We start from the raw sequence: 21,859 nt of genomic DNA on the forward strand, positions 1-21,859 counted from the left end.
ACACGGGCTGGGGGGGGGGCGGCCGTGAGGGGACTGAGGGGGTGGAGGTGACACACCCCTGGGGCCTCGCGCGCGGCGCCTCAGCGAGTCCGCGCGCGCACGTGCGCCGCGCGCCTGCGCGAACCCCCCCCACCACATACCCCTCCACCCTCCCGCGCGCGCCGTCCTCTGTGTCTCCGCGCCGAGGCCACGCCCCCCTACCGAGTCTCCCCACCAATCAACGCCCGGCTCCGGGGCGACAGAGAGGGCGTGGCCTCCCCGCGGCTGCGCGCGCGCTGGGCCCGCCTTGCCTTCCCCGGCGCGGGGTGGGGAGATCGCGTCCGCGCCTGCGCAGCGCGACGCCCGCGGCACAGCGCGCCCCGGGGCGGGGGGCTCGGCGCGCACGCGCGGTGCGGCCGCCGTGGCCCGGCGCTGGGGCGGGGGGGGGGGTGGCCGCGCATGCGCGCCGCGTGCCCGCCCCTCGCCAGCAGCAGAGGAGGAGGCGGCGGTGGCGGCTCTGGGTGAGGAGCGCGAGGGCAGCGAGAGGCGCTGCTGCCGCCCTGGTATCCGGCAGCACCGCGCGGAGGAGGCGGGAGCGCCCCGGCGGCGGAGGGACCCGAGCACCGGCGGCGGTAGCAGCGGCGGCAGCGGCAGCAGGAGGAGTCAGCGCCCGGCTCCCCCCCCTTCCCCCCGCGCACCCCCGTTGCAGCCCCCCCTCCCTCCCGCCCTCCGAGCTCCGCAGCCTCCAACATGTCGGCGCCGGCGGCCAAAGTCAGTAAGAAGGAGCTGAACTCCAACCACGATGGGGCCGACGAGACCTCAGGTGAGGCCGCGCCGGGGGCGGGACGGGAATGGCGGCAGCCGGCGCGGCCTCCGCCTCGCGCCCGACCGCCATTTTCCCCCGCCGCACGGGCCGCGGCCGCGCCGGGGGCGGGCGGAGCGCGGGCCGGGCCGGGCGGATGTGCAGGCCCGGCGGCGGCGGGAGGAGGCCATGTTACAGCGCCCTTTTGTCTGCGCCGCCGGCCCGGCCGCCCTCCCCGCGGGGCCGGGCGGGGGGCGCTGCGGCTCGGCCCGAGCAGCGGGACCCCCCCCGCGCCGCCCCTCGCGGAGCGGCATCCGCGGAGCCTCATTGTGCTGCCGCTCCGCCGCCGCCATGATGCGCCGCCGCCTCCCGCGGCCGCGTGGTGCTGCGGGGATGGGGCGGCGGGGACACGCGGGGCCGGGGCCGCCCCACGTGCGGCCGCGGGTTTGGGAGGCCGGGCTCGCTCCGGGGCCGCGGCGCTGCCCGAGCTGCCGCCCCACGTGCGTCCCGCGCCCCCGCGGCGGGGACGGGCACGGCCCCCCGGGCGCTGCTCCGCGCCCGCCGCTTCCCGCGGCCGCTCATTCATCGCCCGCGCGGCGGGGAAACAGCGCTCCGGAACGCGGCCCCGGCCGAACCTGCGGCCAGGGGAAGGGCCCGTTAGAAAATACCTGCGAGCGGCCGCTTTCGAGGCTTTTTTGTTTCTAACCCTCTTTCCGAGCGTCCTTTTTGCTGTTTGGAAGGTGGCGTGTGCCTAGACGCTGTTCCTATTGATATCTCAGTGCTGTCTAAATTATTTCACGTTCCCTCGAATGTGTTGGTCGTAGTAAACGCGGCTTACAACACTTTAATTAAATTGCTGCTCATGTGTCACGGTTGACTTTTAAATTAAGTTGGCTTGTAAAACTGTGGAGGGGGATGTGAGCTGTGGTTTTCTGGGGGTGAACTCACTTTAGGCCCGTTTTGTCAAACTTTCCTGCACTTCGTCAGCTCCCAGTGCACCCTGTGAGGCTGAAGCTTTGAGGCCTTGTAAGACTTATGACATTTAATAGAAATCCCCGGGTGCTTTTACAGTAGATCACTAGAAAAGGTCTTAAAGAGAAGCCCCAGGCGATTTGTCAGGCTTGAGAATGAAGGGATGTTGACACATTTTCGTTTGTTTTTCAGAAAAAGAGCAACAGGAAGCAATTGAACACATTGATGAAGTACAGAATGAAATAGACAGGTAAACACTATCAAACTTTTAAAATGTTTGAGCAGAAATTGAAGTGTAACTGTCAAAGTAAAAATATTTAGTAAACTAAGTGCTTAGTAGTGCTCTCTCTGTTTGAACTCTGCCAAGACATACATGTGTTCTGACTTGATTAGAGGCTTTAAAAAAACAAAGAAGTGTCCCGGTTTCTTGCTTAATTGTGTAGAATTAAAAAGGTAGAGCTTGAGTTTAAAATTTTAAATTAATTGTGGTGGTTTTGATAGCAGCAATGTATTTTCTATTGGGTTTTCGAGATCGTGTGTGTGTTATTTGGCAAAAGTATTTCCCTGTTTGCAAGCAGAACCAAGAACTTGGTTGAAAAGTTGGCTTTTATTATATATTTTTATTATATTACCTGTGTGCTTGTAGAATAACACATAGAAAATGTCTCTGAAATGTTAGTTTTGTATGTCAGAGCTCTCTGGGCTGTGGGTCTTTGCCGGGATCTTCTCTCCCTGCCCACTGTCCTACAGGGACTGCGGGTGACTGTTGGGGCTCTGACCCTGTGAAGCTGTTGTAGTGTCAGGGCTTTGCCTTTTTACAACAGCAATCAAATGTTATGTCTTCAGATTTTACTTGCATGGGGTGTAAAATTGCTGTGGCTTCCTTGCTCTAACAGAAGTTAGAGCAGGTGATGGTGTTGTGTGTTCTCCATCTGCAGGTCTTTTGCAAACAAAATGTGTAAGGGGTAAAGCACTACTTTGCTTTGCATAAATAAAGTTCCATTCCAGCAAAACATTGTGTTGGGAAGGTTCCATTAAGACCAGTGAGATTCTTCTGGCAGGGTGTTCAGTAGTTGTTACAGCTCTGGGCCTGGGTTTTTTTGGGATACTTCATTAGTTAAAGATGGCAGACTGATCTTATCAAACCCATTCAGCTCTTAGTTAACTACTGATGGTGTGTCCTTAACTCTCAGTTCTCTGCCTGTGGTTAACTTGGCTCCTTCTGTTACAGACTGAATGAACAAGCCAGTGAGGAAATTTTGAAAGTAGAACAGAAATACAACAAACTCCGCCAACCATTCTTCCAGAAGAGGTCAGAGTTGATCGCCAAAATCCCGAATTTCTGGGTAACAACATTTGTCAACCACCCACAAGGTATATTCTTAATAGCCCTCCTTTTTCCCTGTAAGTTCAGTGTTGGCTTGCTTGTTACATGGGTGTCTTGCAGCTCTGAGGGTCTTGTGCAGTTGTCACTGGTCATACCAAAAACTTCCTTTCTGTCCTAGGTTGCATTTTATAAGCTTTTTATTTCTAGCACTTGTTGACAAAGAACATCTTGTTTACTAATATACTTCAATCTTAAAATGCCTACATTTTAAATGGCAACTTTCCCACTTTATTCAGTGCATTGGGCCCTTAAAGTAAAAAGAAAAAATAGGATCCTAGTTTGTTTGGGTGTTTTGAACTGGAAGAGAGCTTCTTGGGACTCTTCACAATAAACTTTCTGCAGAACAAGTTTGTAGACTGCTTAGATTGGGCAAAAAACGGGCATGAAAATCTGTGTCAGAGAAGGGCACATGGATGTACGTGGTGTTTGCTGCTCTTTAACACTAAACTGCAGCAAGCAAATATATAATGTTTTCACCTCAGCAAATGCAAATAGTTTGTTGGCTGCTAACTGGAATTAAAGGAGCTGGTTTGGACAGATGTGTTGCTTTTAAGATTGATCTTACTATCAGTTTCCCGTATTTTGCCTGCATGATGTACATTCCATGGCTTTGTTAATGTGGGAATTCCTCATTCTGTCTCAGTATCTGCACTGCTGGGAGAAGAAGATGAGGAAGCACTGCATTACTTGACCAGAGTTGAGGTGACAGAATTTGAAGACATCAAATCAGGTTACAGAATAGATTTTGTAAGTACTTTAAATGATTCCTTCACTTTTGATTTTACTGGAGTTTTTTGATGTAATTGCATGTTGGGCTCTAGTTTGTAACTTAAGAGATCAAGTTACTCATTTAGTGCCAGCTTTGACCTGGCTTGTGTGTTGCCATTCTGTGGGTTCTAACTCCTTGCTTTCCACTCTGCAGTATTTTGATGAGAATCCCTACTTTGAAAATAAAGTTCTCTCCAAAGAGTTTCACCTCAATGAAAGTGGAGACCCTTCTTCAAAATCAACTGAGATCAAATGGAAATCTGGGAAGGTATGTAGAGCATCTGGGAGAGCTGATTGCTGCTGTGTGATGCCATCACTTCAATTACCTTCCTTTTGCTTTTTTCCTTTGCATTGAAGCTGCTCTTTCTTCCCCTCTCACCCCCCAGGCACTTCTCTACACACATAGCTCTTGGCTATCTTGCAGGGTTTGGAATACCCCATTTCCATGGAGATCCATAGTGGATTCTCTTGCTCAGTTGAGCACCACCATTAAAACAGTGAAAGCACAAGTGTGACCAGGTGGAGACATTACCAAGTGCAGTAGTTTGTCTCTTCCTTGGTCAGCAACTAGACTGCTGTTGTTTTCTTAAAATAACAATTAAATAAGGAATTCTCAGGACAGATGTTTGGGGATCAGATGGGAGGGTGTGATTTGATTTTATTTCCTCGACTTCATTTCCAGACACCACATCTCTGTAGACGTTGCAGCCACACAATAATGTGGATGTACCTGTCATCCAGGCAGCATTCAAGCATAATTTATTTGCTGTAGTTCATTTCTGTAAAAGTTGGAAGCACTTTTATGTTACACTGAAGATTTTGAACTGACTATTTAAAAGTAGAACTGAGGGTCGCAGTTAAGTTGCTATGGCTTTGTCACCCTCAGACCAAGGAGAAAACTTAATCTTTTTTCATTGAGAACTAGAACTTTTCTACAAGAACTTAGAATCCTGTACAAACTAGTCAAGTGATCCCTACAACATACCACAAAATCAGTGTGAATTCTGATATTGTTCTTCATTAAACAGTTCAAACCTACAAATGTGATTCTATCAAGAAAACAAATACTAAAAGTTTGGAGTTACTGTATGATCACTTTTTTTTTTTAAATAGTGGATAGTAATTTTCAGACTTGGCAAAAAGATTGTTGCAAACTTACTACACTTACAGAACTCACATATGTTCTTGTGACCGTGTGTTTGAGTGGTTTGTGTGGGGGGGGAGTTTCCACTTGCTACAAAGAATTGCCTGAAGACTTCAAAGCAGGAAACCTTAGGCTAAGAAGGCCCAGACAGGTCTTTATCTCAAGTTAAATACAGAGCTTAGAGGTGTGGAGCCTCTTTCTTAAATTGGGTGTATTTAGTAGTTGTAGCATCCTGTTGCAATTACAGCTACTCTTGAGTAGCATTTAGCTGTTGTGAGACCTTTTAAATTCAGTGTATCATTAAGTACTTGTCGTACTTTTGCTTCTTTGGGGTAGGGAAACATCAATCAGATGTGAGATTCTGTGAATTTTCAGTGTTTCTGTGGAAGTCATTGAAAGAAACAGGCAGGTTTACTGTTCTCTCATGTTCATGAGAAATGCACTATTTTCTGGGAGTTGTTTGGGTTCCAAATGTTTCTTAAAGACTTATCCTGAATGAGGAGGAGAAGGTGACTTATTGTGTGTGTTTAGACAAGTAGGCTTCTAAAAATCAAAAAAACCAATTCAGTAAACTTCTTAACTTGCTTTTCAGGACCTGACAAAACGTTCAAGCCAGACACAGAACAAAGCCAGTAGGAAGAGGCAGCATGAAGAGCCAGAAAGCTTCTTCACCTGGTTCACTGACCACTCTGATGCAGGGGCTGACGAACTAGGAGAAGTCATCAAGGATGACATCTGGCCAAATCCATTACAGTACTACTTGGTAGGTCCAGCCCTGAGCAGGGAAACGGGGCCCACAGCAGCTCTGTGAGAGCGAGAGGGAATTTGATCACTGTAGTTGATGTTGCAAATGTGTCTTTAAGGTTCCTGACATGGACGATGAAGAAGGGGAGGGAGAGGAGGATGACGATGATGATGAAGAGGAGGAAGGATTAGAGGATATTGATGAAGAAGGAGATGAAGATGAGGGGGAGGAAGATGAAGATGATGATGAGGGAGAGGAAGGAGAGGTGAGTAATCTTGCCCTTCGTGCCATCCATCTCTGGTGTATGAGGGATCTTGTAAGAATACCAGGCTGTTGTTAGCAAGGTGAAATAGCTCTTTTCTGTGCTTCAGGGTGTTTGGAGGGGAGAAACAGAACTGCCACTACTTGTGGAGTGGTTTCAGTGTAGTAATAAGTATGTTAGTGTATATGAGAAACACTGTGTAAATATGTAGTTATAGTAAATTTCTAAGGGAGGTGCTCCAGAAGAACGAGGATGTAACAAAATTCTTAGTTAATCAGTGAACATTCTAGCAATGTTTTACACGTAAACAGCTTTTGTTGATGCATCTAATCATCCTCCCACTTGTTGGTTTATTTCTGCTTATGGCCAGCTTAGCTAAGACTCTCTGTTGGGTTCAGGAATTAAAAATTTCCCTAAGTAGCAAGTGGAATTCCAGGATCAGCATCCAGGGTGTTGGGAACTTAAAACATTTTTGTTTCTCATAACTGGGTGTGGGATGTCTGAGCAGCAAAAACTGCTTGCGCTGAGAGGAGATCTGCTCTGGGCTTTATTTTGTAACCTTGAATTTGGCATGTGAAAGTTGAAGCATTTCACAGTTTAAAATGAGGAGAAAAAAGATGACCCCTTCACTTTCCAAATGTTAAACTCATGTCAATGCTTGTAGTGATTCTAAGTCACGTTTTTTCTCAAACCTCTGTGTTTTCATTGGGACATCCAGGTATTGAGGGATTTCTGGGCACTCAGGGCAAGTGTTCCCACTCCTTAGTGAAGAGGGGAATGAGATGATCCTACAGCACACACTGAGGAACTCTGTAGCCTGTAGGGTGGTACAGCAACTCTGATCACTCGCTGCATTTGCTATCTGAAGTTTAGTGATCTAGATTGTTTTAATTGTTGCTTATCTTTCAACAGGAGGATGAAGGAGAAGATGACTAATTGAACACTGATGGATTCCAAACCCCCTTTTTACCTTTTTAATTTTTCTCCAGTCCCTGGGAGCAAGTTGCTGTCTTTTATTTCTTGTGCTCAGTCGCCTTGTTCTCTTGAGGTCTCTTTTTATCTCCTCTACACCATGGTTCACATTTTATTTTGGGGGAAATACCTTGAGCAGAACACAGTGGAAAAGAATCTACCCGTTTCTGTTTCAAGTTCATTTTTATCCCTTTCTGTCTCAAAACAAAAAACTGTTTATGGAATCAACACACCATGTTCTGTGGGAAAAAAGAAAACCTTCTGCTCCCTTCACTCTGCTGGAAGCTGAAGAGTGCTAGGCCCCTGTGTAGTAGTGCATAGAATCTAGCTTTTTTCCTTCTTTCTCTGTATATTGGGCTCAGAGATTACACTGTGTCTCTATGTGAATATGGACAGTTAGCATTTACCAACATGTATCTGTCTACTTTCTCTTGTTTAAAAAAAAGAAAAAAAACTAAAAAAAAAATAAAAATAAAAATGGGGTTATAGAAGGTCAGCCGGGGTGGGTTTCAGATGTTTGGGTGGGTTAAGTGGGCATTTTGACAACATGGCTTCTTCTCCTTTGGCATGTTTAATTGTGATGTTTAACAAACATCCTTGCAGTTTAAGATGACACTTTTAAAATAAAATCTTCTCCTAATGATGACTTTGAGCCCTGCCACTTGATGGAGAATCAGCAGAACCTGTAGGATCTTATTTGGAATTGACATTCTCTATTGTAATTTTGTTCTTGTTTATTTTTAAATTCTTTTTTTTTTTTTTTTTGTTTCACTGGAAAGGAAAGAAAGATGCTCAGTTTTAAACGTTAAAGTGTACAAGTTGCTTTGTTACAATAAAACTAAATGTGTACACAAAGGGGCTGGTTGGTCTTCACTGAAAGAAACCGTTTTTTAATACCCTGTTTAGAACTTGCTTGTAGTTCCTAGGCATTTTTGGGGGCATTTGGTCAGTATTTCTGTAGTGCAATGCAGCCTTGTGGTTGTGTGGACTGATAATCAGTTAAATTAGTTTCTACTATTTCAGAACCTGGAAAGTGTTTCCTTTGGTAGTTCCTACTGCACACTGACTCTTGTAGGACCATGTGTGAAGACACAGGCTTTTATTCCTGATTTACTAAAAAAAACCCAACTTCTCAGAATTCTTGAGCAGTAACTTGCAGTACTGTATCTCCAGTACATCAGTTTGCACGAAAATACCATGCAAGCTCAGAATAAAGAGACCAAGGGGTCTTATAATAAGATTTGGGTGGTTTTTTAAATCTTTTCAGTTGAAAATAAATCTTAAGTGCAAGCTAATTTGGGCTATTTCAAAGAGCAAGATTCTTGGTGAAGCTCATGTAGAAAGAGTTGCTACTTCCCTGCTTTCTTTCCTTGGTAGCAGCATGTACATGAGCTTTAGATACACTCTCATTTTAGGAGACTGCATTTGAGAAGCCTGTAACAATTTCACATAGAGGTTGTTGGTACTGGTATTCCACAAAGTGTAATGGAAGTTGTTTTAACATGCTGTGCTTTTGAAATATTTAAAAAAAAAAATGTTGTATCAGCTAATCTGAAATTCAAACAGCTCTTTGGATGTGTAGAAAAGACTTGTCTTCTGGGAAGACTTGCTGTTATATGCTCTGATCCCTTTTCCTCACAGAATTTGCTACAGCCAAATTCAGCCTGGTTTTGATGCTTAAAAATACACTTGGCAGGACACGATCGATCCCTGGTGGAGACGTGCACAAATAATGTGTGAGGGAAAACATTCTGTGAGTGTGTGGTCCAGCTTGGATCCCATCCAGTTGTCAGAGACAATGCAACGTCCAGTCTCATGTGATCGATGCAGAAATAAGACAACCATGTACTTTATTCCATCTCAACAAAAGCTTCTGCCCTGATCCTGCTTGCAGAGCTAAGTACAGTGTTGACCAGTAATGGTTTCTTACCACTAGAGAGAGAAGGAACAAAACCTATGAAGTCCTATAAATTTTAAATCTTTTCCATTTAATTCCTTTTTGTTGTAACATAGAAAATTGCTTCCTGCTGTGGTAAAGGGCCGATGTGCTGTTACTTGCCATGATGCCTCATTACTTAGTTTTTATGTAGTTTCTCGAGGAAAATAATCTTTTGCTAGTCTTGAATGCTTTAGGAAAAACATTGTGTTGTTGTTGTTCCACTAGCAGAAAACCTATAAAAACTGTTCTGAAAGTAATCAAGGCTTCAGGCTCTGTAAAGTCAAGTACCAGGAAAAAGGAATGAGAAGTTTGGATAATTAAATGCTACTTACAAATTTTTTCTTGCACATTCTTTAGGATTTTACAGGGTGCCAAAATACGCTTGCTACTGTACTGGTAATACTGAATTTCCTGTGAAACTTAAGGGTTTACTCCTGGCAATGGCTCAAGAGTAAACTAAGATGGTAAAAGAATAAACCATATTAGTTAAGCATTATCTTAATTATTTTTTGTAGCAATGGAAATGAGTAGGGATTAACACATTTCTCTGCAATGCTGAAGAAATACTACAGCTGGCCATCATTTGCTCTGAGCGTTCATGTCTAATTTGGCTGAATATATGTAATGGGTGTCCATTTCTTACTTGATTTATTTTATATGCATATAAAGAGCTTTTAAAAGTAGACATCCACCTTGGATGAAAATAATGGGAGATTCATTCTTATTAAATATCTGTCTATCATGAATTCCCCCCGCTTGAGCTCCTCACATCCAGTTCTGCCAAGTGAAATTTGTCACAGGTGGATGCTGACTTCAGGCTTTGTGGTCTGAATTTCCAGGGTTAGAACATAGAGTTGGCAGCAATTAATTAACAGTGAAGCTACTGTGCTGGGGCTTTATGACCTAACTGGCTCAAAGGTTATTTTTAAGTTTGAAGTTTTAATTGCTATAAAATGGAATCTTTTGTCTGTAATTTCTAGTGCCAAAGGAAACAAATACATCTGTGTGTGTGTAAATATAGTTCGAAAGGTTTGAGTTTTTTAAACAGATGATCTGTGTACTTATTCATACTTGTCAACATAGTTTCTGTCCCTGTAAACAAGCATTATCTGAATCGATTTCTCAGTCATTTTTGACATTTGAATCTGTAAGCTCTTTGTACCACACTAAACCAGGTGCATAGGTATAGTACTTTGTTTATTGGATACTGTTCCTGAAGTTTGAAGCCATGCTTTTTTTTTTTTTAAAGAGACTGAAATCAGTGAAATAATTTCTCTGCTGTACTTTCAAGCTCTCCTTCTGTTTGAAGGAATTAAAGTACATTTAACTGTTACTTGAAGTTACCATTTCTAAGAGTCTTTTTCAAAAGAATCAGTTATTAGTCCCATACTCAGCATCATCTTCCACGGGTGAGGTGGACAGTGCCCATGAGGTGGTTCTCCTTCATGGAGGAGACAGGGGAGGTCACAAGTGCCTCTAGTACCGGACGCTTGCTCTGAGGAACAGACTTATGCTTAATCTCTTGTCCTCCCTCTCCTGGATTAAAAATGGAAACTTCTAAGGCATTTTTTCCCTGATCATCACCTTCTCCCAGTGACTGTACTCCAGTGCAGTGCCCTCTCTCGGGTTTAGTGGAGAACGGGGGCTGCCGGTTCAGTGTGGGGGTCCCCCTTAACCCCCAGCCCCGCTCCGAGAGCCCCCAAAGAGGCTGCACAGCTCCATCCCGGGATGGAAACCGCGACCCACCTTCCCCCGGGCTGCTCCCACGCTGCCCTTTCCCGGCTCCCCGGCAGAAGCTGCACCGGGAGCATCCCCAGCACCAGGGGCTGGTGCCCTGCGGGATCCTGGAAGGGCTGGACAGGCACAAATCCCGGCTGTGACTCATCTTCCCGTGGCACAGGGGTTGCAGAGTGGGCAGAAACTGCTGATCCCACGCCCTGGCGATGGGCTGGGATATGGTCCACTGGCCTCCGGGATCACCCTGGAGAGAGCCAGCCCTGTTCCTCCAGGCTGGGGGGCTCGTTCAGCCAGAGGGTCCTCGGAGCTCCAGCTCCCTGAACTGCCCCCCTGCCCTCACTCTGCCTCCCTGGAGGGTCTGAGACCAGGAGGAAAGAGGGGGAAGCCGCTGTGTGAACCCCGAGTGGGCAAAGGGCCCCTGCAGCCACTGCCCCCCAGACCTCTCCAGTGATCCCGACTGTTGAGACAGGCTGGCTCCGCGAAGGTGTGGAAGTGTCCCTGCACCTCTGGAACTCCATCTACACGGATTAGTCTGACTTCCAGTATTTCCACCAAATGAACAGTCTAATTAAAATAATTCCTTAAACACTGACCAGAGCCTGGACCATATTACAAATAGTAACAGGTTGCAGAAGGCTTTATATTAAACAAATGCACTTGCTTTATTAACAACAGGAGCATATTCAAAGGTTTAATAGAAGTTAAGGCTTTATTAATTCAACTCAGTTAATCTGAATCTGAATTTTACATTAAATTTTTATTTTCGTGTGATTTCCTTTTACTAATTATTCAGTTGTAAATCTCTCACAAAATGCTTAGGCTAGAAAAACTGTTGTAATTAAGTAAAAGGAAAACATTTCTGTTTATTAGTACATTTCTAAATTTGTACGTGGGAACACTGTCACCTCCAGATGCCTTCTGACTCACAGCTGTGCACAATCCAGGACTGAAGAGCATATTAGTGTGGTAATAATATTATGTAATACTGCTGAGGAGGGTCTTTAACACCTGAAAGTAGTATCTTTTTAATTTGTTTTAAGCACCAAGTTGGTTCTGTGTGATGGGATGGCAGTACAGCAGCACCAGTAGTTTTTCACTCACGAGAGCTGAGATTGCTGCCTACCCAATGCATTTAGGTTATTTATTCACTCAAATATTCGGCTGAACCCCCAAATCCTGCATTTAGAGGGGCAGTTCTGCGGGGAAAAAGTTCCCCACAGCCAGGCACCGCGGCAGGGATCACCCCAGGGACGGGATCCAGGGATCCTGTCCCGAGGGGAGCCGCAGTTTGCTTGTTCCCATGCGAACAAACGCCGGTCGCGAGTCAGTTTGGAGAACTAAAACTGGAAACCACCCGCTGGCCGCAGCACAAAGAGGGGCACCCGCAGGGGTTTCTCCCAGAGGGGCCGAGCGATGGATGTGTCCCTGCGCATCCCCGTCGCCTCCCTTTGGCACGGACCCGCGGTCTCGGTGCCACCGCGGTCACTGACCCCTCCAGCCCCTCTCCAGCCCCTCCTTCCCCTCGGGGCGGTGTCCGGTACCTCATTCCTCGCAGCGTCCTCGCTCCTTCCCGCCGCCACACGGGCCCTCGGCTGCGCGCTTCCCCTGAGGGCGGGCGGAGGCGGCGGCACCACCTCAGCCGGGGGCGGGAGCGGCGGCTGCCCCGGGGCCGTGTGGGCAAGGGCGGCTCCCGCTCCCGGGCTCCCGTTCCCGCTCCCCAGGGCCGCCCGCCGGCGGCTCCCCCGGGCCCGCCCCGCGAGAGGGCGCTGGCGGCGGCCCCGGGACCGCCGAGTTTGAAAAGTGCCGGTCCGGGCGGTCCGGGAGGAGCAATGGCGGCGATGGCGACCCCGCAGGTGAGCGCTGAGGGCTCGGGGGCGGCGGCGGGGCGAACTCCGCCTCGGGAGAGGGGGTCTCCGCGACCTTCGGGGTGCCTGTGTCCTTCAGGGGTCCTTCTGCCCATCCTCCCTGCCGGGGAAGCACCGCGCCCCGCTCCGCCCTTTGGGGGTTCCTCCATCCATCCCCCCGCCGGGGAAGCACCGCGCCCCGCTCCGTGCGGACCCTCCTCAGAGGGGGCTGCAGTGAGGGGCTTCCCGCCCCGGGGAGGTGGGAGATGGTGTGGGAAGCAAGTGCAATCCCCTAGAAACGTCCCTCTTTGCCTCAAGGAAATGGTGTTCGGGCCAAGTCGGTGCCCGCTGAGGGGAACTCGGCGTCGGGGAGGTGTGGGAGGGCGAGGCAGCAGCTGGGGCTGGCGTGGGGCCGGGAGGGCAGCCGAGCTCCGTGCTGGGAAAACAATCGTGTCTGGAACGAGCTCCCCGGAGAGAGGGAGATGCCCTGCCCTCCGCCCTTGAGGAGAAAGCTTCAAGCCTAATCTGGGAAAGAAGAGACGGAGACACAGACACAAAGAGCGCTGGCTGCCACCCCACCGGGTGCTCCCCATCCCGGTGCCTCCAGCGCTCGCTGCGTCCCAGCCTCGCCCTTGGAGTTGGGGAGGCTCCGGGCAGGACCACAAGTGCCTTTTTGCAGAGTTAGCGGTGGCTTTTTCTCGTAAGCAGGGAATCTGACTGGAGGCTGCTGGATGCAGGGCTCATCCCTACGGCACAAAGTTGCCGTGAAAGATGGGATTTGAGATGTGCTGGAAACGTGTGGACTGCAGGGAGGATGGCATGCTAGCTTATTAAATCAAATTATAAATCAGTTTCTGTGATAGTCGTAAAACTGTAAGGGCCAGGTCTGCTCTGGGCTTTGTGCAGGTGAAACTTGTTTCGAAGCTTCACCATGGGTATAATGGATGGGATCTTACTGGCTGCAATCCAGAGGATTATGTGTAACTCTGATACTGATGAAATTTTTGCTATGAGGAAATAGTCTGGACACTTGGGTAAGACACGAGCCTGGCGGAAGCCCTGGGTGAGCTCTGGCAGCCTCACTGCAAGTGCCAAAAGCGAGCTAATTTCAGCTTGTTTGGGTATTTCTCTACAAGCTGTAAATATGTTTCAGGATTGTGTTGGAGATTGACCCCACCAAAATTCATGAGCCAGAATGCAAAAGCAAATGCAAATTCACCTTTCCCATCCTCTTCAATAGTGGAATATTTAATCTTCCTGGTGCAAACAATGTCGGTGTTATGGCACAGAGGGGAAGAAGGATCCACTAAAACATATCATGCTTACAATCTAAATATATTTAGAAAGTCAGAATGGTGCATTAACTGATATTCAGATTAGCTTTTGGCAGAGAGTGATGTGGAAGAAAAATTAAGAACTGCCCAACTATACCTGTTCTCTGAATCAATACCCAGGTCTCCATATTGAGCACCTTTGCCCTGAGTGAATCCAGAGGGGCATTTGCTTACACCAATTGGCATAGTTTGGATAGAAGATAAGTCTCTGTGCTTTTATTAATTATTTGAATGAGAATTGCAACCAGCAAACTCACTTGCAACAGAGTGGATAAAGACCTTTTTGATTTTCCAACTTAGAGCTGGTAAAGGTTGCCTGTGACTCAGGAACTCCATGATTCAAGTTCTTCCTCACAAAACTTTGGATGTTTTTCAAAGCTCTGGCTTAGTTCCTGGCTTTACTAATTGGGCGAGAACTTCCTGGAATCAGGATGTTAATCTGAACCTTTTTGTTTTGTTACCAATCTGAACAACTCCTATTTTGGCTATTGTGGCCCAAACTTGGGTTTAGGCCAACTTTTAAAATAGTTTTTTTCCCTTTTTCTTTTTGCTATTAGACTGAAATTGTAGCAAAAACTAATTGAGGGTGTTTGGTCTTTGATTAAAGGATTGTTTCTGGCCTAGGTTTTGGATGCACAGCACACTCTCAAAGTGCAGTATTGTACAGGAGTAACACAAACCCGATGTGGTTTGTTGGAAATGTGGTCAACCTATTACAGGGTGTGAAAGCAAGTCGGGATTCCTGAGTACTGTCTTTAGTCACTGATGTGCTGTGTGACATAAACTCAGTTACTGTAGTGGGGCTTGACCATTTCTTTTGCATATGAGTCATTAATGTGAAGTTATTAATGTATTCATTGCTTTGAATGCCTTAAAGCCTCTCTACGTGTTGAAGGGAGAAGCACAAGCTCTTGCTTGGATCTCTTCTGGTGTTAAGTGGCATCCTCAGGGATGCTTTGCAGCTCCTGTCTGAGTCCAGTGTTTTTTTGGGCAGTGAGATAAAACCTCTGCTCTGCCCAAACTGGGCATGTCCAGAGTCTGTGACAGAGCAGCTCTGTCCAGAGCTGTTCCTGAGCCACATTTCACTAGAACAAGTGCTGTTGGAAATGATGTAAAGCAAGAGAACAAATGTGAATGCTACTAATGCAGCCCATAACAATAATAATATTTGAAGTGGCCTTTAGAGAATAGAGACTGAGACACCACTCTGCTCACCTTTTTAGGTACAGCAGACAGTCAAACTTACTCTTTTGCTTGTTCATTTGTAGAAACAGCAGTAGGGTTTACATTTTTCTTCTTCAGGGCTAATAACTGAGAGTTAACACATGCTTATGTAATTTCTAAAAGCTCTATCAAATTATCTGAGATTTGTCTTTGAGCAGTCAGCATCAAGGCATAATCAGATAAAAATCTGTATCTGCAACATCATACTGGTAAAAGTTAATGTTGATCAGAACAAGAGCAAATATTGGCTGGGCTTTGATACTTGAAGAACAAAGACATGAGTAGACATTAAATAACAAGGAGACAAGTAAGATGAAGGCTTTACTCTGTTATGGTTTAAAACCAAATTAAGGGCATGTTAAGGTCAAAGTTGTGTTCTGTCCTCTGTAATTGAAATGTAGGTCTTGTCTTGAAAGTTTGGTGAAAAGATTGGCTTCAGAATTTCTGAACAAAACAAAGGAGTGGCATCTTATGAGGGTATTGCTGTGCCATAAAAATGGTTGGAGTGTGTTCTCTCTGAAATCCTCTTGCCCAACACTCTTTGGCTGCAGGGCAGCTGCCTCTTGCAGCTGGACAATGGTGTGAACTTAATGGATCCAAGTTTCCAGCAGAAACTGGAGGGTGAGAAGGAGCTGCTTCGCAGGGCAATACAGAAAGAGCTGAAGATTAAAGAGGGAGCAGAAAACCTGCGCAAAGCGACGACGGACAGAAAGAACCTTGTTCATATCGAGCACGTGCTGAAATCTTCCAACCGGAAACTGGAGCAGCTGCACTGGGAGCTGCAGGAGCTCAATGCAAGGATTGTAATAACAGATAAAGAGGAGAGTAAGACAGGTAGGTCTTGGGGCATGACTGATAGGAAAATTGTCTCATAGTGCTTCAATCGTTATAGATATGGAATTGATACAAGAGAAGATGACTAATGGTATTGATTGTGTTGTTTGTGCAGATGGGTCTGCATCTCCAGATCCTTGTCTCTGGGAGAGAAACCCAGACCCCATGGCAAGGAAGGTTGAAGCTCTGAAAAAGCAGCTGCATGTTGAAATGAAAGTGAAACAAGGAGCTGAGAACATGATCCAAATGTATTCAACATCCAAGGTAAGCAGGAATAATCAGCCATATTGGAACATGGATTCCTGGATCAAAATTCATATTTGAAGTCTGTACACAAATCTCTCTCTAATAATTGGTGTGGGAGAGAAGTGCATTTGCAAAGCTTGCCTGCCTAATCCTAGCTCTGTGTTTTTGGTCTCAGCATAGTGACAGCACATCATGTTATGCACATTAGGGTGGAATAAGAGGCACATTCAGTCACTGACTTGAGGAAAGAGTTAACAAAGTATTGGAACTGTACACTGATTTGGTGTGATGTTTGGATATCACTGGGTTGTTATAAAGCACAGCAAGTGGCATCTCTTTATGTGAGAAAAGTTTTCAGAAGTTTACTGGGTCCACATTCATCCCACTTTTTGAGTTTGGTGTAATCATATTTAAAAGTCAAAGGGTAACTTAAAGAATTTAAAATCCAAGCTTATTAGGAAGGTTGATTCAGTAAGACCAGCAGTGTGGAGGCTTGTGATATTTTTATTTGTTCAAAACCTCTGCTCCCAGAGCACCATAAATGCCATTAACCAGGGAACAACAGGTCTCAATGACTGCAGGGTTTGGTATTAACTGGACGTGTCCTTGACCTGTCCTTTCCCTCTGCAAATGGAGATCGTGATCTCAGTCCTTGACCCTCAGCGGTGCCTGCTTTACATAACCACTTCTCTATTCCATCCCAGGGTCATTTGTGACCCTTCTTGCAAGTGCCACCTCACCTTCATGACTGAGCACATCGTTGTAACCCATTTTTAATGATCATGGGTCTCTCTCTGCATCTGCTTTCCCTTGGCAGGAGCGGAAGCTCCTGGCAACAGCTCAGCAGATGCTTCAGGACAGCAAGACCAAGATTGAGATAATCCGCATGCACATTGTGAAAGTGTCTCAGGCAGCAGGAGGGATGGAAGATGCCGTGGATCCAGCAGGTAAAGTGCTGATGCAGCACAGAGCAGATTCAGCCAAAGCTGTAAGATCCACAGTACTCAGTGGATTTTCATCCTTGCCATGTTCTATCTGGCCAGTGAGGATGGGGAGCACCATCAGTGCTTTGGAGCTGCGTATTGAGGAGCTGAGGCACCATCTGCGCATTGAAGCTGCTGTTGCTGAGGGGGCAAAAAATGTGCTGAAGATCCTCGGGGGGAGTCGGGTCCAGGATCGCAAGTTCCTGGCTGAGGTAAGGGGTGTTGCTCAGGCCTTCTTGGGTGGTTTCATGCCTCCACATTAGTGACTTAGCATGAATGGAGGTAACCAAGTTACTAATTTAGGAGGTTCCTGTCTCTCTGTGAGGACAGACTGATTGGGATCACTTTCCCTTCTAGGGATAGCATTCCTTCCTTTGGTGAAATTTCTCAGGAACATCAAAAGCGACATTGATGGGGTGCTCAAGATCTATGGGAAAATATTTCATCTTGTTCCTTTATTAGCAAGATGTTGTCTTGTGTTATTTTGAAGCTTACTTGAGTTCATAAAGGATTAATAGTACTTTGACTGGGGCTGTACATTGAAAATTCCTACCTGTTTTCTGTTCCACTTCCCACTGGTAGGCTCAGGGTCGTTTGCAAGAGTCCTCTCAGAAGATTGACCTGTTGCGCTTGTCCTTGGAACGGCAGCTCAGTGAACTTTCTCCTGATCACCCAAAGAGAGCACTCATCAAACAGGAACTGGTGAACACCTCATCCCTGGGAGCCCGGCATGGCAGCATCCAACCCACCCCAGTCATTAAACCCACAGCCCTCACAGGTACGGGAATCCTGCATGGCCTGTCGCTGTGAGAGGGGAAAAATGAGTTGTATTTTTTTCTGTTGTTGTAATGCCTCTTGTTATATGGACACTGGATTTTCTAGGAATTGGACTTAAGTCTTCTAGGCCAGGAGAGCTTTCTGATCACGTGGATTTGCAGTCTATTAATCTGGAGTCAATTTGAACTATTAACCAAGAAATCATGAATCTGAGAAATTCTTGGTGAGGACAGGCTGACTAGAATCACTTCATCTTTTACATAATAATGCTCCTTACTCTCCTAAAATTCCTCAGGAACACTGGAAGTGAGACTGATGGGGTGTCAGGATCTATTGGAAAACGTTCCAGGACGTTCCCGAATGACTAGTTCTTCTCCCATCTGTGGCAGCCCAAGTGATTTGAGGTCCCTTTCCCGGACACGAGTTGGCCTGGGCATCCATGGCCGTGGTGTTGCAGGGAAATACCTGCGGAGTGAAGAGCCATGTAGTGAGTATGGAGTTCACTGTTGACCTCTGAGGGGCACATGGGAGCAAGGAGGATTCTCATCTTGTGCTGGCTTAGCCTGGTATGTGTTGTTATAAAACACCTGATTTCTGCAAAACTAATGGAGAGAATGTATTGCATCACACCTGGTTCCAGAACTGTCCTAGAAATTACATTTGGTTGGGATGTTCACCTTCAGCGTGAGAGGTTTTCTTTGGTAAAAGGTTATAGTCCATGTTTTCTCCTTTGTCCAGATGAGGTCCTTGCTGTGCTCAAAGTGGACAACAAAGTGGTTGGCCAAACAAACTGGGGACCAGTTAATAACCAGGCGTGGGACCAGAGCTTTGTCATTGAGCTGGACCGGGTGAGTCTGCCCCAGATTCCTGTGCTGTGTTTGTTTTCCCATTTCTCCTTACCTGATTTGCTTGTTTAGCTGCCGTTTCCACTCCATTCAACTCTGTATTGCTGCTGTCCCCGTGTCCTTTGATGTGCCACTTATCTCAGCCTTCCCCTGAAGGCAGAGCATCTCTGCCAGACATTCAGCCTGAGCAGCATCTGTTGTCCTTCTCTCCTTATCTGAGAAGTTTTATTTCATCTTATCAGCAAAGTGGCTCTCAGGGATTTCTAAATGGGGAGCCGAGACAGCAACCTCCAAGATGGTCTGTAGCTAAGAAGATCTGAAAACATGAAAAGCAGGGAAGAGAGGGACTAAAGAAATTTTTTATGTGTGCTCTTTTTTATAGATTTTTTTTTCTTTTACAACGGCGTGTGTGTGCCATTTCCAGAGCATGGGGCAGGATGTAACTCTTGTGCTTTTGTTTGTTTTTCTACCCCATCTCACCAGTCTCGTGAGCTAGAAATTGCAGTTTATTGGAGGGACTGGAGAGAGCTCTGTGCAGTGAAGTTTTTACGTTTGGATGATTTTCTGGATAACGAACGTCACGGGATGTGCCTCTCGCTCGAGCCCCAGGGGATGCTTTTTGCAGAGGTATAAATGTAAGCTTTGTTTCTTTTTCAGAGAACTCTGTCTGGTTAGGGTGCCTGCCCTGAAAGCAGTTGTTCAACCCAGAGTACAAGGAATGGAAGGAGCAGTAATCCAGAAGGGTAGAATGACTCCTGAAATCCCTTTGCACCAATATCCCACATAAGAATAAGGAACCACACAATATAATAGATGTACACATGCCATAGCCTGGAGTGACTCTTCAGCTGCTTCACTGTAATTATGTGTGTATGTCCTGTGAAATCCATTGGTTTTTATTTGCTTTCATTATGAATCATCACTGACACTTTAATTAAACATATAGCTTAATGGTCAGGATTGAATCACAGACTGTAGAATCAGAGATCCAAATTCCCTCTGGCTACGCTTATTTTATCATCTTTCTGAGGCTAATAATATCTTAAAGAACCATCAGTGAAGAGATCAGCTAGATAATCCCTTAAAAGCCACGTACTTTCTCCTTTGTGTTGTGATGGAAGTTCCTGTGGTTGTCTTTCCAAAGTAGGATCTGGACCTCATGTACCAAAATTTGTCTTGTCTCCCTGCCTTCTTGATTTCTTGTGGTTGTTTTGTGGTGGTTGGTTTTGTTATTTTTGGTTTTTACTTCTGTGCCATGAACTACTGAGCTTGTTACCCTACAAATGGATGTGTTCTTTATGCATGGCTTTACAAATTGGAGACATTTTCTTTGGGATAGGAATTAGTCTTAATTCTAGGAGTTTTTTACATTCCCAGTAGCAGAGAATTTTGGCAGCTAAACCCAAGTAACAGCTGTTTAGAGACTGAAGCCAGAATAGCACAGTCTGGAGTCTATGGAAGTGACTCCTAACTTATCAAACAGATAGGAATGGAGAACTTGATGAGGGAACAGGCACATGGGAAAGTTTGGGTTTAAGTTTGAATGAAGAATCCTGACAAATCCCTGTGGCTTCTCTGACAGGTGATGTTCTGCAATCCTGTCATTGAGAGGAAGCCAAAACTGCAGCGACAGAAGCGCATTTTCCCCAAGCAGAAAGGTGAGGGGCTGGACAGCCGAGTGCTCACTGTCTGGGGCACGAGGGTGAGGGCAGGGGTTTCCCATTCAGTCTGTGAGACATTAAAATGCCTGCTAATTACTGTGTATGTGGAAGTTTGTTCAGTCAGTAAGTGCAGGCAGCCTGGCTGCAGCACAGTCTGTGATGTGACATTGTCACGGTGTTGCTATTCACAATTAACATTGGCAGGAAGATATAACTGCTGGTTATATAACAGACTTCTTAGCTCTGGGGCCTCCAGCATAAGAAGGATGTGGACCTCTTGGAGCAAGGGCCACAAAGGTGCTCAGAGGGCTGGAGCACCTCTGGTCTGAAGGCAGGCTGAGAGTTGGGGCTGCTCAGCCTGGAGAAGAAAAGGCTCCGGGGAGACCTTAGAGCCCTTCTCAGTGCTTAAAAAGGGGCTCCAAGAGAGCTGGAGAGGGACTTGGGACAAGGGCCTGGAGTGACTGGACAAGGGGGAATGGCTTCCCACTGCCAGAGGACAAGGTTAGATGAAATCTTAGGAAGAAATTCTTCCCTATGAGGGTGGTGAGGCCCTGGCACAGGTTGCCCAGAGAAGGTGTGGCTGCCCCATCCCTGGAAGTGTCCAAGGCCAGGTTGGATGGGACTTGGAGCAACCTGGGCTAGTGGAAGGTGTCCCTGCTCATGGCAGGGGATGTTGGAATTAGATGATTTTTAAGGTCCCTTCCAACTCAAACCATTCCATGATTCTGTGGTAAGATCCAGGACTGAAACTGCACTAATTTGACCAGCAATGCTGTTACTGATGAGCAGATTTTGGAAGGTTTTCTGGAAAACTCTGAATTATAGAAGACTAGAATGAACAGGCTAATGACTGTCTGTCAAGTCTTTAAAGCTGGCATCTCAGATTCATGAGATTTATGGACTGGAATAACTTACATACTTCCTTTTTTCTCTGCAAATTCTTCCTTGAGAGGCTGAATAAGGTAAAACTTTACATACTGAGATTTTGTGGCAGTAAGGATAAATGAAATTTTATATTTATATTCTTCAGAAAGTAGTAAAGATAATGAAACATCCCAGTTGTTTAACTCTTTTTAAGACATTTTCAAAAACTTTCTGTTAACAGGCTGCATGATTAAAATGCAGCGTTGAAATACAAGAAAATCTGACTTAAAAGAATATAAATTTTTAAAATTATGCAAGTTCATCTTGAGGATTGTTATGATATTATATGGAGTTGAACTTAGGTGAAATATTAGATGTGTTTCATCATCATTATTAAACTTTCTTCCCTAAAAGATGCCCGTTTTCCCAGGGGTGGGCTACCTTTATGGATAACTCACGGGTGTTTGGGTGAAAACTGTAATTACATGAGACTGTATGTGTTACATGAGACTGTATGTGTTACATGAGACTGTATGTGTT

General features: G+C 46.2%; 2 protein-coding genes across 2 annotated transcripts in view; both read left to right on the forward strand.

Moving 5' to 3' along the window:
- Nucleotides 1-454: 454 nt before the first annotated feature.
- Nucleotides 455-7,886, forward strand: SET (SET nuclear proto-oncogene). Its single transcript, XM_027687739.1, has 8 exons — nucleotides 455-802; nucleotides 1,946-2,003; nucleotides 2,985-3,127; nucleotides 3,784-3,887; nucleotides 4,063-4,176; nucleotides 5,645-5,815; nucleotides 5,916-6,062; nucleotides 6,972-7,886. Exons 1-8 carry the CDS (start codon nucleotides 730-732, stop codon nucleotides 6,993-6,995), a joined length of 834 nt encoding a protein of 277 aa, XP_027543540.1. The 5' UTR covers nucleotides 455-729; the 3' UTR covers nucleotides 6,996-7,886.
- A 4,570-nt stretch (nucleotides 7,887-12,456) lies between these two features.
- Nucleotides 12,457-21,859, forward strand: part of PKN3 (protein kinase N3) — a 17,192-nt gene continuing 7,789 nt past the window's right edge. Inside the window, exons 1-10 of the mRNA XM_027687755.1 lie at nucleotides 12,457-12,560; nucleotides 15,661-15,943; nucleotides 16,059-16,207; nucleotides 17,007-17,136; nucleotides 17,233-17,384; nucleotides 17,755-17,950; nucleotides 18,245-18,436; nucleotides 18,688-18,797; nucleotides 19,278-19,421; nucleotides 20,377-20,452. Coding sequence (XP_027543556.1) covers nucleotides 12,537-12,560; nucleotides 15,661-15,943; nucleotides 16,059-16,207; nucleotides 17,007-17,136; nucleotides 17,233-17,384; nucleotides 17,755-17,950; nucleotides 18,245-18,436; nucleotides 18,688-18,797; nucleotides 19,278-19,421; nucleotides 20,377-20,452 — 1,456 coding nt within the window. The 5' untranslated portion in view covers nucleotides 12,457-12,536. The remainder of the gene's footprint in view (nucleotides 12,561-15,660; nucleotides 15,944-16,058; nucleotides 16,208-17,006; nucleotides 17,137-17,232; nucleotides 17,385-17,754; nucleotides 17,951-18,244; nucleotides 18,437-18,687; nucleotides 18,798-19,277; nucleotides 19,422-20,376; nucleotides 20,453-21,859) is intronic.

This window comes from Neopelma chrysocephalum, unplaced genomic scaffold (assembly GCF_003984885.1).
Source record: "Neopelma chrysocephalum unplaced genomic scaffold, ASM398488v2 Primary Assembly neopelma1_74, whole genome shotgun sequence".
NCBI classification, from domain to species: Eukaryota; Metazoa; Chordata; class Aves; order Passeriformes; family Pipridae; genus Neopelma; species Neopelma chrysocephalum.

Bases quoted from the DNA above. Each gene is read 5' to 3' on its own strand.
- SET (XM_027687739.1), top strand. From the start codon at position 730: ATGTCGGCGCCGGCGGCCAAAGTCAGTAAGAAGGAGCTGAACTCCAAC. The intron at 3,888-4,062 runs GTAAGTACTTTA...TCCACTCTGCAG, and splicing joins CAGGTTACAGAATAGATTTT to TATTTTGATGAGAATCCCTA. The intron at 6,063-6,971 runs GTGAGTAATCTT...ATCTTTCAACAG, and splicing joins ATGAGGGAGAGGAAGGAGAG to GAGGATGAAGGAGAAGATGA.